This window comes from Neoarius graeffei, chromosome 26, assembly GCF_027579695.1.
Source record: "Neoarius graeffei isolate fNeoGra1 chromosome 26, fNeoGra1.pri, whole genome shotgun sequence".
NCBI classification, from domain to species: domain Eukaryota; kingdom Metazoa; phylum Chordata; class Actinopteri; order Siluriformes; family Ariidae; genus Neoarius; species Neoarius graeffei.
The window spans coordinates 36,126,276-36,142,231 of NC_083594.1; the positions used below are offsets into that span (position 1 = coordinate 36,126,276).

General features: G+C 39.7%; 1 protein-coding gene across 7 annotated transcripts in view; it reads left to right on the forward strand.

Annotated features, from left to right (window-relative positions):
• zc3h11a (zinc finger CCCH-type containing 11A) overlaps positions 1-14,444 on the forward strand; it is a 100,377-nt gene extending 85,933 nt beyond the window's left edge. For 6 of the 7 annotated variants that reach the window (XM_060910875.1, XM_060910874.1, XM_060910878.1 and 3 more), the window contains 8 exons: positions 4,384-4,452; positions 4,569-4,679; positions 4,763-5,281; positions 5,354-5,415; positions 5,513-5,966; positions 6,097-6,263; positions 6,344-6,444; positions 12,989-14,444. In XM_060910875.1, the coding sequence (XP_060766858.1) occupies positions 4,384-4,452; positions 4,569-4,679; positions 4,763-5,281; positions 5,354-5,415; positions 5,513-5,966; positions 6,097-6,263; positions 6,344-6,444; positions 12,989-13,205 (1,700 nt within the window). In that variant the 3' untranslated portion in view covers positions 13,206-14,444. The remainder of the gene's footprint in view (positions 1-4,383; positions 4,453-4,568; positions 4,680-4,762; positions 5,282-5,353; positions 5,416-5,512; positions 5,967-6,096; positions 6,264-6,343; positions 6,445-12,988) is intronic. The other variant, XM_060910880.1, reaches the window with a different exon arrangement.
• The last annotated feature ends 1,512 nt before the right edge of the window (positions 14,445-15,956 follow it).

The following is a 15,956-nucleotide window of genomic DNA, read 5'->3' on the forward strand; positions in this document are numbered from 1 at the left end:
CTAGATTAACAAATCAAATCATTGTTATAGACGATATGAGAAGTCTTAGAAGCATATTAAGAACTTAAAAGTAAGAACTTAACATCTTTGTAATCCAAAATATATTTCAGTTCAGCTAACATTTTCACACTTACTGAAAGTTTTTCACATTGCAATTTGTCCATTTTATTTTTTATTTATTTTCCCCCAAACTGAAAATAGCATTTCTGAGTTAATGAAATGGGGAAGGAAAACAATGTTTTGGCTGAAATTGTATTTATCAATTTTATTTTAAATTTATTTTAAATTAAAATTTATTTTATTTATTCTTTTTTCAGATGATTTTATCTTCTATTTTTAGACATGTTTACTACAGGGTGGCCGCGGGTCCTTAAAAAGTCTTAAATTTAATTTTCCTAAAATAAGGCCATTAAAAAGTCTTAAATTGTCTTAAATTTCAAACCCTGTGGTCTTAAATTTTCAATCTTAAATTTATCGAGATTTTACTCAGTCATATCGTTAAAATGTGGTACACTTTGGATGGGGAAAAAGTTTAATCGTTTTTGATGCTCATAATTATACCGTGCAGGCTCCGAATCCACCGGTTGCTAGACACGCACGTGCTTGACAACCACTCAGTGCCTGATCTGTTGTGTAAGTCCTATCGTTTGAGAGAGAGAGCAGCCCCTCCCCTCTCTGCTCCCTGAGTGGAGCTCGTCGCCTTGGTAACGTTGCTCAGGTGCAGGGAAAAGACACAATATGACAAGCAAAGAGTGCTTTTTCTCAGAGTTCCCTCTCCTCGAATAACCCTGATTTACACGGAAATGAAAGGAGCTATTCACAAAATTCTTGCACATTGAGTGCTACAAGGCTCCCATGAACACATTGATGTAAGTTTTTTGTCCCTAGTGCAGTGGTTCTCAAACTGTGGTATGCGTACCACCGGTGGTACGCGAGCGCTCTCTGGTGGTACGTGGGGGAAAGTCATATTTTCGCATTAACATTTTCAGCTAAAAAAAAAAAAAACCTGAAACATACAGTGCATAATAAATACAATGTTTCAAAAGAAATGTGTAGCTACGTGTGAGAATGTGAAAAATTATGTCTGGCTTTTACATTTTTGTGGCAATGCAAGTCTTCAGGATTCTTTTTTTTTCCTTTTTTTGTGCTGAGATGTTTGATGTTTTACATATCTTCTGCTGAGAAAAAAAAGACGTGTTATTTGTGGGCCAGATTAGGAGCATAATTTTGTAGAGGTCGAATATGTACTGTATGGCTCTGTGCCATTTTCATTCAGTTGCAATTTGAGTGTGTATTGCGCTGTGTATGTAGGAGTATGTGAGAATTGTTGGACAGAGTTGTAAATGTCTGATTCGGTGTTAACAGCTATCAATAAATAACCATAATAAGGAATAAACATCTCTCCTGTGTGGCTGAAGCTAATAGGGAAGGCCTATGCTGCTATATTATAATGTTGGTCATCATGGTGGTACTCAGAGAGCTCAATATTTTCTCAGGTGGTACAGAGTATAAAAAGTTTGAGAACCACTGCCCTAGTGTAATGTGGACAATAGAGCGAGTTAAAAACAAGTGACATTTCTGATTTTGCAGTAAAAGCGCTGCCACGTTTATAATGGGAGTCAATGAGGCAGAGTGCCTGTCCTCTCGTTACTTTCAGGCTTCTCATTCAAAAACTGTAAATCCTATCGCTCAGGTAGACACATTATGTGAATCAAGACAAGTGTGGCTACTACTTTTGAGAAAATTGTGTGTAGAGTGAAAATTGTGGCTGAAAACACAGTTTAAATGAGAAAGTTAGAGCTTTTTTTTTTCAAGCTCTCTACACTCTAAACTCCTGAGCTCCACTGGTGTGTAACGCAGTAGACACCCATTATAAAGTCTGAATTTCTCCAGATTTGCTCATGGTGTTTGATCTGTGACTGATCAAAAAGTATAGAACCTAGGAAAAAAGTTGAATGCCAGATCCACACAGGAGAAGTTTGTTTCCGTTTTAAAGTTTGAATCATGTCTCTAGGTGAAAGCATGCCAGAGCAGCGGATGTTTGAAAAACATTGAAAATGTGCAATTTTTTCAATTAATTCCATAGAAAATGAATGGGAAATTGTGTGTGAATTTTTTCGCGACTATGTCACGAAAAAAATCGTAGAATGCTGAACAAAGTAATAGCATAGCGAGTCCGATCGAGCCGCACATTTTGATGTATTGTTTGTCTGTGCGAGATGTACGGTTATTGGGTTATTTGAAATCGAAATTTGTACAGAAGATGAAAAATGGAAGAACAAGAGTTTGCTGTGCTTTGCTCCCTATATGGGAGTCAGTAGTTTGCAATGCATAGCACTGCATCACTAATAATAAACTCCTGTGCACGCAGTTCCCAGGATTAAATGTATTTTCCACAGACCATTTATTTATTCACTTTACTCAAATACAAAGTAAAATGGCAGTAAATCATCTTTCTTTTCTTGCGTATTGCATCATGAGGCGTTCCTGGCTTGTAAATCTATTTTCGGTGCATGACACATTCACACAACTGAGCATGCTATGAATTAACAATGACAACCGTCTGCAGTGGTGGCTACACAATTAAATACTCAGTGAACATTTCTCCATTTGTGTATGCAAATACACTCCAACAACTCAGTTTGGTTTCATTTACAACCAACGGTGTCTTTTGATGCCAGCACGTAATTGAACGAGAGAAGACTGGTTTACCGGAGACAAAATAAGCGTCATCTCTGCTTCTGTTCCCTCTGATGTCGCCTCCAACGGCCCCGACACACTACTGCCTCCGCTGAGTGCGCGCGCACACCGCATGTCGGGGCCGCGGATGAGTTACTCTCCCTTGATCAACGAAGTCGGCGGGGAATTTGTGGTTATTATCGGTACAAACAGCGCGAATCGCAACTTAAATGAGTGCGGTTCAGTTTGACATTATTGTCAGTCCGTTAGATAAACATTTAATTTTATTAAAATCGAAAATTAATATTTAGAGCCTGTGGGCTACAAAAATAATAGTCATTAAAGTAGCTGGCTGGACTTAATTATGTAATTGGCTGTATGGCCGGCAGCCAGCGCTTGTGGAAAGCCCTGTTGAATCAGCTCTGCGCATGCGCCGTGCGGCACAAAAAAATGGCAGCCACCATGAAGGAAGGAGATCCGGAGTTTTCAAACATTTGCTTAAGTTTGAAATCGCAAAATGGTATTCTAGCGAACAACAAAATAGCAAAGATTCAGAAAAACAAATCATTCAGTGATCATTTTAATAGTGTAATTTCATCCGAAGTAGGCCTAACGGTCGATTTAGAACTACAAAAAGTCCGTGTGTCGGACATTTTAAGTACTTTTGTCAAAGTTTTGCAAATGTTGCAGTCAGCATTTAAAATGCTAACTTAGTTTTTGTACAAGTTTCAGTTGATTAAACTGTCATTTTATTAAATGTCTGCTTTTGTAATAAAAAAGTACTTGAAAGAAAAAGCAAACACAGCATTGCGATTTTCTTATCCATCCATTAAAAAAAAAAAATCCCTCCCTCCCTACTGAATTTTTTTTGCTCACCCGGTGGACAGGAAACTGATTTTTTTTTTTTTTTAAGGATGGCCTTGGATTCAAACATTGTGACTGCATTCTGATTGTCACATAGTTACAAGTTTATCCTATCCTTATATTGTGTTCTGAGTGTGTGAATGCCTGTCAAGGAAAAGAAATGAAGTACTTCTACTAGAATAGTGTTTTCTGGTGAATGTTTACAAGAACAATAAGTTACATTAAATTATATAGTTTTTTTTTTTTTCTTCAAAAGAGTACGTTTTTGCGTGACTTTAGATTTGGTCTTAATTTTTTTTGGAACATGGTCTTAAAAAGTCTTAAGTCTTAAATTTAACTTGGACAAACCTGTAGACACCCTGTACTACTTCTCTGATTCAGGAGCTTGGTAGCAAATTTGAATTTCCCTCTGGGGATTAATAAAGTGATTCTGATCATCTCTATAATGCACCAACATTTTGGCAAAATCACATAACAGATGTGGATAATGAAAATCCAGGCTTTTCAAATTTCAGTACATCAAAATACTGTAAAGTAAATTAGGAGCCATTTCTGAATGATATGTTGGCATGATTTTATGTTGAATGGCAAAGTCTTAATTTCCCTGAGGGAACCCGCCCAAAGGGATCAATAAAGTTTTATCTAATCTAATTTAAAAGCAAAATGTGTCTGTTGGCAAGTCCAGTAATATAATCAGAGTGGACATCAGTTGATATTGTGGTCGTGTAATATGTATGGTAGATATGAAAAAATTGCTACATCACACAAAGCTAATCCAGAATTACTTGAAAATCCACAGTTTACTCAAAATTTAATTTCTACCAATGTCTTCTTTTTCAGAGTCTCCTGCTTTGGAGGACTTCAGAAAAAAGAAAATTACTGACAGGCTTGGAAAAAGATTTGATGAAGGTATATTGACTGGATGTATTTCGCTACCTCTTGTACACTGTACGCATGTAAAATAAATGAGGATAATACTTTAGAGGAGTTTATCATGCTTTATAAGCATCATGTGCTTTGTTTAGATATACTTGTGGAAGGTGGTCTACGGCTGAAAGGGTCCCTTGCTAAGCGCCTTGGTGGATTTGTTGACTCCACTGAGAATAAAATTGATATGCTTCCCCAGAAAGTTAAAAGTAAGTGTCCTTGCAGTACCCATGATGCATATCACCTGTATATCTGAATTGTGCTCTTAAGAACTTCATATCCACTGTTTTAGTTCTGAGACCAGTGCGTGAAAGACTTGGAACAGCCCCTGTTATCACTGCACCCAAGTCACCAAACAGTGAGTCAAAGCCTTCAAATGAGATCCGAATCAAAACTCTTGAGGAGATTCGTCAGGAAAAGGCGGCTAAATCTCAGATGCAGTGCAAAGTAGTCAAAGTTGTCACTGGGGCACCTACAAATGCATCACCTTCCACTAAAAGAGATAAGCCTGTCAGTGGTCCTACTATAAAGACTTTCTCAGAGATCCTACATGACAAGAAAAAACTCCAGGAAACGAAATTGGTGCCTCATCAAGGTAGTACTAGTACTGAGAAAACCGAGGGCCCTATAAATACTGGAGTGATCAAATTGACCGCCCAGTCAGCAAAGATCAAAGTTAAGACACTTGAAGAGATTCGTAAAGAAAAAGCTGACAGAATGCAAGCAAAGACTCAGGACACCACAAATAATGCCTGTACTTCAAGTGATGCAGTCCCAAAAAGACGACTCATTCGTGTTGGCAAGACTGGAGGTAAGTTGGTGTGTCCGTGTGCCCCCCCCCCCGTCATTTGTGGAGCTGATATTTATTATATTTCATTTACAGGAGCTGTCAACATCAGATCTCAAAAAGTGCAAGATTCTGAGAAGGTGGATTGCATTGAAGAGGCAAGGCCCAATTGTCCTTGTCTAGTCATCATCAGACATGTAATTTCCATGCATTACATCCATTTCTAAAATTTCTCCTGTGTGTGTGTGAATGTAGTACACTAGCGCCTCCATTCAGGATGTAACAGTAAAGAGCTTTGCGGAGATCATGCGAGAGAAAAGGCTTCGCAAGCAGCAGGAGCAGGCCGCATCTGCTGTTGAGCCTGAGCAAGCTGCCCAGAAACCAATCGCAGTACTTTGTGAAAAGTCTCCTACTGTCATCAGACCAGGATTAAGCCTCCAGGCAAATTCATCCATACAACAAGGAATAAGTCATCAGGCCTCCTCTCCTGTCCCTTTTGTAGTACCCCAGAGGAAGTCTCCAGAGATGCAGAATAAGGAGAACTCTCTTACCATAAGTCCTAAGAAATCCAAGTCATCCACTTCAGTGGCACTTCCTGTGCAAGTGTCAGAGATGGCAGATTCTTTAGGCCAACATTCACAGGAGGCACACTGGGAGAATGCTCAAGCAGTCACCAAGATGCCCCCAAGCAAAGCAGCAGAATTAAAAGGTACAATCTAGCTTATTATTGATTTTACCTTGTGCTTTAATATTAAATTAGAATGGAATTTATTGATCAATTTCAAGTAGCTTTCCAGTTTTGGAAAATGGACAGTGTGTGATTTTTGTCTGCTTTTCAGTGAGGCCCAAACTGAATGTAAAGCCATCAGTGATGAAGCCAGCTGCTCAGGTGAAACCTGGCCAGAAAAGGAAAGCTGCAGGCATCCATTGCTCTGCTGTTGCTGCAGTGAAACCTCTTAATGCAGTCCCTGCTTCTGATGTTGAACCACCATGCAAGCAGACTCAGGTGAAGCATTGGACCATACTATAGTAATTGTGCAGAATTTGTACCTAATTAAGCTCATTAATATTTTTCTCTTCCCTTAGTTGTCTGTATCATCCTGCTGCTTAGAAGTTGAAGCCAGGGTGCAACAGGTATCATCTGTTGCTGAGCAGTGCTCGCCTGAGCCCCTTTCTGTTCCACATAGGTATGAGCCTCTCTGTTTTTTCTGAATCAATGTTTGGAAGTGTAGGAAGGAGGACAGTAATAAAATGTTGCACTTGGGGCTGGAAGGAGGACAGTAATAAAATGCACTTATGGCTGAAACTGTTACAATTTCTGCACGCATGTCTGAGGCCTCTAACTGATTTATAAGAAAACTAAATTACAATAATAAAAATATTTTGTCTATATACATTCATGTTCTTTTGTGACAAAAGTAGCAATAGTAAAACAGACTACACGCTCACTGACCACTTTATTAGGAATACTTGTACATGTACACCAGGGCTGCAACAACGAATCGATAAAAATCGATTATTAAAAGTGTTGGCAACGAATTTCATTATCGATTCGTCATGTCGCGCGATTACAAAGTCACAGACCGTTTGAACAAAGTCGTTCTATTATTAAAAAAGTCTGGTTTGAGTTGAGCGCGGAGTTCACACTCCGGAGCAGAAGGTGGTGGTAATGCACCATTAAGCTGGATGCCAGCCAAACAAGCAGAGTTGAACTCGGAGCAGAGTTGTTTAGAAACATGGCGGAAGCAGAGAAACCGGTGCGACCAAAATAATCTAAAGTGTGGGAGCATTTTACGCTAAACAAAATGAATGTGTGTTACTTGTAAAATGTGCAAAAGTGACATGACATGGCACGGGAGCACCACAGTAATGATCCAGCACCTGAAACGAAAACACGTTGGAGTCATTGATGAGGAGGACGGGAGTTCAACAGCAGGGTGAGTCACTATCGCTACGTTCACACTGCAAGGCTTAATGCTCAATTCCGATTTTTTTGTGAAATCCGATTTTTTTGTGAGGTCGTTCACATTAACAAATATATGTGACTTGTATGTGATCCTCAGTATGAACGAAATGCGACCTAAAAGTGTTCCGCATGCGCATTGCAGGATACGACGACGTCACACGCAGTGAGCATGGCCAGTGTTTACGGAAGTAAAACCGCCCGGTTGCGGTATGACCCATCCAATCTAGCTTGAATAGCTGTATCCCCCCAAATGGAAATCAGCTCCCTAACCTCTGCGTCCTTCCATTGAGAAGATTCAGAACCTTCACAGCCCGAAGCGTCCCTCGCATTGATGTCATGCGCCATGTTGTTGTAACTTTTTTTTGAGAGACCCGCCGCCTACTTCAGCGCAGAATAGTGATGTTTGTGGCTTGTTGATGACGTGTAAGTCGGATGAATGCGACCTGGCGGTTCAGACTGAAGTCGCATATGAAAAGAGCGGATAGGGATCGGAATTAGGACCACATATGCAAACGGCCTGGGTCGGATTTGAAAAAATCGGATCTGTGTCGTTCATATTGTCAATAAAAGATCGGATACAGGTCACATATGGGCGAAAAGATCGGATTTGAGTCACTTCAGCCTGCAGTGTGAACGTAGCCTAAGACACCTATGTTTGTTCCGCTTTGAAGTGATGAAACGTAACGTTAACATCCCTCCAAAGCTCGTCTGGTGCTGGTGTTTACTCGATGTCCAGCCTGACAAGCATGAAAAGTTAATAAAACTAACGTTATCATTAGCTCGTTAATGACAGTGGTAGAGCAGGGGTGGTATAGTTTGTAAGGCTAAACACACGTTTTTATTCACTCACCTTTTTTGCCTCATTAATTTTTCAATCTGTTATATATATTCTGTTTTGTCCCATATTGGTTATTGTTGACACATATCTGTGTGTTGTACTTTTTAATTTCATTTTAAAGTTCTTTTATAGCACTTAGATAGCTTAAGCTGTGTTTGCACTTACTACAGTGATGGTAATAATAAATTAATAATTTAATTAATAAGCTGCAAGTGTTAATTTTCTGACATAAGGTGCAAAGAAATATTGCACCAGCTTCCTGGAATAATCTCCATGGACAACTTAAAAAACATTACAAACCTTCCTGCCCCAGTTCATAACAGTTTTTAACTTTAACTTGTGTTTTTGCACTTGTTTTTTCTTATGCAACTATTATATGTTTTGTACTATTGATTTTTGCATTGCAATGCAAAGTGTCTGAGCAAAGGGAGTGTGTGTGTGTGTGTGTGTGTGTGTGTGTGTGTGTGTGTGTGTGTGTGTGTGTGTGAGAGTTTGTGCGTCTGTGAGTGTTTTCTGATTTGTATTTTTCTTTATTTTTTTTATAATTTATTTATTGTTCTGACCACTCAGATCCCTTTAAAAAAATATATATATACCTCTTTTTGTGCACTTTATTTTAAAAAAGCCTATATATATATATATATATATATATATATATATATATTTTTTTTTTTTTTTTTTTTTTTTTTTAAATTATAATTTTTTTTTTACTGCTCAGGGATGATCAAGGATGAACATGTTTTTGCACTTTTGCACTAAAGATTTTTTGCACTGTGATTTTTTTTTGAATAAAGGGTTGGAAATTAATGCTTTTTTGTTTGTTTTTTATCCGATTCATCGATTAATTGAAAAAATAATCGACAGATTAATCGATTATTAAAATAATTGTTAGTTGCAGCCCTAATGTACACAGACTCATTCATGCTGTTGCCCAGTCAGGTGGCAACAGAACAGTGCATAAAATTGTGCAGGTACAGGTGAAGAGCACGTCACATCGCCTTCAGTTGTTGTAACAAACATCAGGATGAGGGGCTCCCAAGTGGACAAAAAAGTATTCACCCTATCATCTGGAGATTGCAAGTTCAAATCCCGATGATGCCACAGCCATCCATGGCTGGGAGTCTGTATACCCCTTTCACACTTGCACTGAAAACCGTATATTTTCCGCTATTATGCTGTAATGGTGTCGTGCTTGAATGCAAGAAAAATTGTAAAGTTGAAGCATTAATTGGTCCCCTGGGGACCTAGTAACATAGTAATTTTTTTTGCCATGGCTCCAGTGGGAATGAGAACCATTGGAATAATGTGATCAGTCATAATGTTGCTGGAGGTGACTTAAATGTAGTGATATTGTGACAGTACTACAACAGTTCTCATACAGTTAAGACATGACCAGAAGGGCCATGCTTCACTAGAGCCAGAGGGCAGGGTTTCCTTAGGGCTGATGGACACCCTCTGCAATGCTTAGGCAAGATGCTTGGTCCACAGGGACAGTTGTTGGTTGTGAGGTCTGTTGTTCAGTGGCTCAACAGAATATATGAAGCTATGCCTTGATTTCAGCTTCTTTTCCATTGGCATATGGTTGAAAAGGGGGTGGCAAGGGTCACTTTCCTGTTTCAGTTTCTCTTTCTGGGATGCAACAGTCCTTCTAATGCTAGGGAGTGCGATGCTACACAGCATGTAAAGGTCATCTACCTTCGTGGGTTTCATGCAACCAGTGACCTTATGGCAGGCAGCATTCAAAGCTGGGTCAATTTTGGTGGCATGAGCTGATCTACTCCAGACCGGTGAAGCATACTCTGCTGTAGAGAAGCATAAAGCCAGGGCTGTAGTACGGATTGTCTTGGCATCGGCACCCCACTTGGTATTGGTCAACTTCCTGAGGATACTATTCCTTGATCCTACCTTTGCCCTGGTCTTGGTGATATGGTCCTTGTATGTGAGGGACCGGTCAAGTGTAACCTCCAAGTAGACAGGCTTGGTGACGTGCTGAAGCCGTTTACCATACCGACTAATCTGTAGTTGGCGGTTGGCTTCCCTGTTCTTCAGATGAAAAGCACATATTTGTGTTATGTCTGGATTAGTTTTGAGATGGTTTGTGGCGTAGTAAGGGATGAGACCGTCCAGAGCATTGCTGAGGAAATCTTTTACTACTTTAAAGGTATGCTTCTGAGTTGCAATGCACAAGTCATCAGTATAGAGGAAGCTTCTGGTACCTGGGTGGATGGGTTGGTCATTAGTATAGATATTAAACAACAGAGGAGCAAGGAACACTCCCTTGTGGAAGCCCATTCTTCTGTGTCTGCCATCAACTCTGTCTGACACCGAGGTCCACGAAGAATTTCCTATTCGACAACGTTTGCAAATCAGTTTGGTCAGCCTCACATCTGAGGTCATCTCATACAATTTCTTGGTAAGAATTCTGTGGTTGACTGTCATACGCTGCAGAAAGATCAACAAATGCAGCACCTGTGATTTTTCCGTTCTCAAAATCTTCAATGAACTGTGTGAGGTTCAAGAGTTGACCAGTGCATGACTTTCCAGGTCTGAAACCTACCTGTTCTGGAATAAGACGGTCGTCGACAAACGAGGCTATGCGGTTCAGAAGAAGGCATTCGAAGAGCTTGTACATGTGGCAAAGTAAGGAAATTGGCCTGCCTGTAGCTCTTCGGGATTGCTGGGTCTTTGCCAGGTTTCACTAGGGCGATGACTCTTGCTGTCCTCCATATCTTGGGGATCTTGTTAGAGCTCACACATTCATTGAATGTCAAGCAGTCATCTGAGTGTGCCAGGACCAAAGTGTTTAATCTGCTCCACAAGAATATTATCAAGACCAGCAGCCTTGTTTTTCAAGTTTCCAATTCATGGTAAATGGTCTCGTGAACCCTGTGGATTCTTGTGAAGATGCTTCTGCAGCTCTTGGGAGCTTAGCTCTCTGGGGATGGTAGTTTGGATTTCCTGGACTGTTCAGGAGGAGTTGGTGGGCAACCTGATCAGCAGTGACTTGTGGCCTTGGTTGAAACTTTGTGTAGTTGTTTCCCAGAATGTGTATGGTCTTCTAAGCTTTCCTACTGCTATGAGTCATATCTTTGTTTTCAATGAGCTCTAGCCATTTCTTCTGCCTGTTTTCCATAATGAAATTGGTCAGGGTTTCACCACATTCAGTGGTGTCAGCGCTGAAAGGATCATCCTTGAAACGAACATAGTCCTCATATAATGCCTTTGAGTTATTAGTTAAGCCCTGGATGTAGCTTGTGCAGCAGCCATGAGGGATGTTGTGTCTTGATGATTTGATCGATTCCACAAAAGCATCATCATTACTTGGAGTAGCTGGAAGATTTGTTATGGCAGAGTCCAGTCCATCAGCAAACCCCTTCCAGTCAGCTTTCTTAAGGTTGAAACACTGTCTGAAGGGGATGGTACAGGGTGAAACAACTGCGTTGATCTTAAGATCTATTGGCCGGTCTTGTGTGGGTGGGGGTCAAGCACAAGCTTCTCACATTGATTGGCGATGGTAGTCGATGCAAAAACCAGACCTGGGTTGTATCCCTGTCTCCACCTTGAGCTGTTGCAGGAAGGGGGGAGCTTTGCATCATGGATAAGAGAAAGATGGTTCGAGTCTGCCCATCTCTCTACAAGCTCACCATCTTCGTTAGTTTTGGCATAGCCCCAGGTGACACTATGGCTGTTGAAGTCACCTATGGTCACATTGATACGGTCACTGGTGACACCGGGTGGGATGTCAAAGGTGACAGAAGGAGGGTTTGTATGTGAAAGGGGCTCAAGAGAGCAAAATTTGCTATGTAGCTAATCATGGGTGGGTGTGGGTGTGCGCTCATGCATGCAGAAGGAGCCAGATAGCACTCCCCCCCCACCACCACCTTTCAGACATTTTATTATTTTTATATATTTAAAAAGCTAGATTGATCCGCAAATAGTATAGGCTGATCAATCATGTTACATGCCTTGGAGGAAGCACATGATGGACTTTGCCATCCCTGGTTTGTAGCTGTTTGGGAGGAGAGAGGTGTCTAAAGGGTGGGAATTGGACATGACTAAATTAGTGAGAAAATTGGGGAGGGGGCAATGGGATCTCAGTGACTTTGACCATGGCCTGTTTGTTGGTGCCAGATGGGCTGATTTTGAGTATTTCAGGAGCTGCTGCGCAAGAGCCTCTAGAGTTTATTGATAATGGTGCAAGAAACAAAAAATGAAGTACCAAAAAATAATAATAAAACACAACAGCAGGTGCTGTGGCCGACAATTATTTTTGCAGTATGAAGGGCTGCGAAGGCTATGGAGCAAAGAGCTGTCTCTTCAATAAAGTTTTCTAATCAATTTAGGTATTTGTTTATCCAATAAATATTAAGCCCGATAAATGTCAAGTTGGTCTCCCACATGTGGCACCAAGTCAGAATTAATTGCATATTGGGAAAGCAGTAAGGAAATGCAAGCAAAAACACTCACATTACAGAATCCTGCTTCACGTCACTTTATCTTATGACAGAATGATAAATATAGCTGTGTTATCATGAGCAACAGCAAAAAGCTGAATAAGCTCAGCAGTACTGTGAGCATTGCAAACAAACTCCAATGCAGAAGGATAAATCATTTATCACCGATTCTGAACAACCCATTATGCTTGAACAAAACAGGAAGAATGTAAAGTTTCTAAACATTTCTAAGATTGCTTATGAATGCTTTGTGTTAATATTTATATTCTTGTTTCTGCTGTTCAAGGAAATCAATTTCCAAAATTTTTCATAAGCCATAATTTTCAGCCACCAAACAAGTTGATGAATTGCTTGAATAATTTTCTTGCAGCTGTAGTTATAGGACAAGGTTTTTTGCATTATCTATTGCTTTTGTTTTCTATTGCTTTTATTTTTTTTACATTTTAATTATTTGGATGCATTTTTTTTTGTAGCCCCGTCATTAAGACTCCCACCCAAACTCGGCCACGTCGGGCAAGTGTGGCTTCTGCACGTGCCACTGTTTCTGCTGGAAACTCCTCCACACTGGATGACTTTGAGGATCTGTTGGATGAATTTACTGATGACAGGCTGGAAGACGAGATTGAGTTGGACCCAGGCAAAGGCGAGGATGACCTTTTGTTGGAGCTTTCTGAGATGATTGACAGCTAAGCTTGATCTCAGGGAATACTTGTTCTTCACTGAGTTATGCCAAGCCCTTCGAAACACTCGACTTTTTGAGCTGAAGCTTTTTTTTTTAAATAAAACCTGGATCAATGTTTGTTTTCTTTAATGTTGAGTAAAGGTTAGCTTGCCATTTATTTTTCTGTTCTATTTTTGATTATTTAAATATTTTAAATATTACATTTCTGCATATATTCAGTAAAATTTACTTCAATATTAATGGCTGTTATAAAGATCTTGAAATTCATTGAGCCATTCATACTATACATTTGTGGTTTATAGTATCTGATTAGTTTCAAGTTCTTTGTACTATTCAACAAATCATGTAATATTAATGCAGAAAGTGTTCATTTGTATACTGTGTATGCTTTGGAAAGCTAAAAGATGATCGAGGGCCAGGAAAACAAGTGATTTCTTAAATCAGTGCTCTCATTCATGTGAATTAATTTTCTATTTGAAATTGGATTTGTGAAATCTTTGACTGTGGATGGTTTGTTCTTTTAATGAATTGTTTGTGATGGTATAGATTTGTTTTCAGGATTTATACTTCCAGGCCTACTATATCTTGTTGCATATATTTTGCTCTACATAAGCCTAATGTTTGATCCATATTTCCTGTTAAAGTAATTCATGAGAGATTGTGTTCCCCTTTCACACTCTTTTTACTCTTTGTAAAGGTTCTCAGGGACTGTTTTAGCTTTCCAAATGTTTTTACCTGTGGTTCATTTAAGTACTTATTCAACTAGAGGTCCCTCTCTCTGTACTGCTGGTAGTTACTCCTTGACCTCAAGATGACTGTTTTAACCTAGGTTTTCAAATAGGATTATACATTTGGCATCATGGTTGGTTTCATTAAAATGTTTCTGTAATTAATTTTATTTGACATTTGTGTAGCGTTTGCATTTTCCAGTTTTTTTTTTTTTTTTTGAAGGTAATCGTTGCCTTTCACGGGAGCATGTTGGTGCAACAGCTAGCATTGATGCCTACAAACTGTGTGGAATTTAACATTCTCCCTATGCCAGAGTAGGTTTCAGATGGATAAGTGATTCTAAATTGCCCTAAAATGGAAAGTCTGTTTTTGTTGTACTGGCATCTCATCCAGAGTTTTTAGGATTGCCACTGTATCCACAACACTGTCAATGTAAGGTTATACTTGCTCAGTATTTTGCAGTTATTTTCAAAATATTATTTATGAAATATGTTGACAATAAAACTGACTCCAAATTATGTATATTACTATTTTATACATAAAATACATTCACTGGACAGTTTATTAGGAAAATGTGTACACCTTACTGATGCATTATTTAATGAGTCATATTTGCAGTGTGCAAAATCATGCAGGTATGGGCCAGCAGTTTCAGGTAATGTTCGGAGCAGCTGTCATGGGGAGAGATGTGATTTTAACCATGACATGAGTGGAAGGTTTGAGTTTTTTTTACAACCCCAATTCCAAAAAAAGTCGGGACAAAGTACAAATTGTAAATAAAAACGGAATGCAATAATTTACAAATCTCAAAAACTGATATGTTTATGTTCTATTGTGAATACAATATCAAATGTCGACAGTGAGACGTTCTGAAATTTCATGCCAAATATTGGCTCATTTGAAATTTCATGACAGCAACACATCTCAAAAAAGTTGGGACAGGGGCAATAAGAGGCTGGAAAAGTTAAAGGTACAAAAAAGGAACAGCTGGAGGACCAAATTGCAACTCATTAGGTCAGTTGGCAATAGGTCATTAACATGACTGGGTATAAAAAGAGCATCTTGGAGTGGCAGCGGCTCTCAGAAGTAAAGATGGGAAGAGGATTACCAATCCCCCTAATTCTGCACCGACAAATAGTGGAGCAATATCAGAAAGGAGTTTGACAGTGTAAAATTGCAAAGAGTTTGAACATATCTACAGTGCATATCATCAAAAGATTCAGAGAATCTGGAAGAATCTCTGCGCGTAAGGGTCAAGGCTGGAAAACCATACTGGGTGCCCGTGATCTTCGGGCCCTTAGACGGGACTGCATCACATACAGGCATGCTTCTGTATTGGAAATCACAAAATGGGCTCAGGAATATTTCCAGAGAACATTATCTGTGAACACAATTCACCATGCCATCCACCGTTGCCAGCTAAAACTCTATAGTTCAAAGAAGAAGCCGTATCTAAACATGATCCAGAAGCGCAGACATCATCTCTTGGCCAAGGCTCATTTAAAATGGACTGTGGTCAGACGAATCACAATTTGAAGTTCTTTATGGAAATCAGGGATGCTGTGTCATTCGGACTAAAGAGGAGAAGGACGACCCAAGTTGTTATCAGCGCTCGGTTCAGAAGCCTGCATCTCTGATGGTATGGGGTTGTATTAGTGCGTGTGGCATGGGCAGCTTACACATCTGGAAAGACACCATTAATGCTGAAAGGTATATCCAGGTTCTAGAGCAACATATGCTCCCATCCAGACGATGTCTCTTTCAGGGAAGACCTTGCATTTTCCAACATGACAATGCCAAACCACATACTGCATCAATTACAGCATCATGGCTGCGTAGAAGAAGGGTCCGGGTACTGAACTGGCCAGCCTGCAGTCCGGATCTTTCACCCATAGAAAACATTTGGCACATCATCAAACGGAAGATACGACAAAAAAGACCTGACAGTTGAGCAACTAGAATCCTACATTAGACAAGAATGGGTTAACATTCCTAACCCTAAACTTGAGCAACTTGTCTCCTCAGTCCCC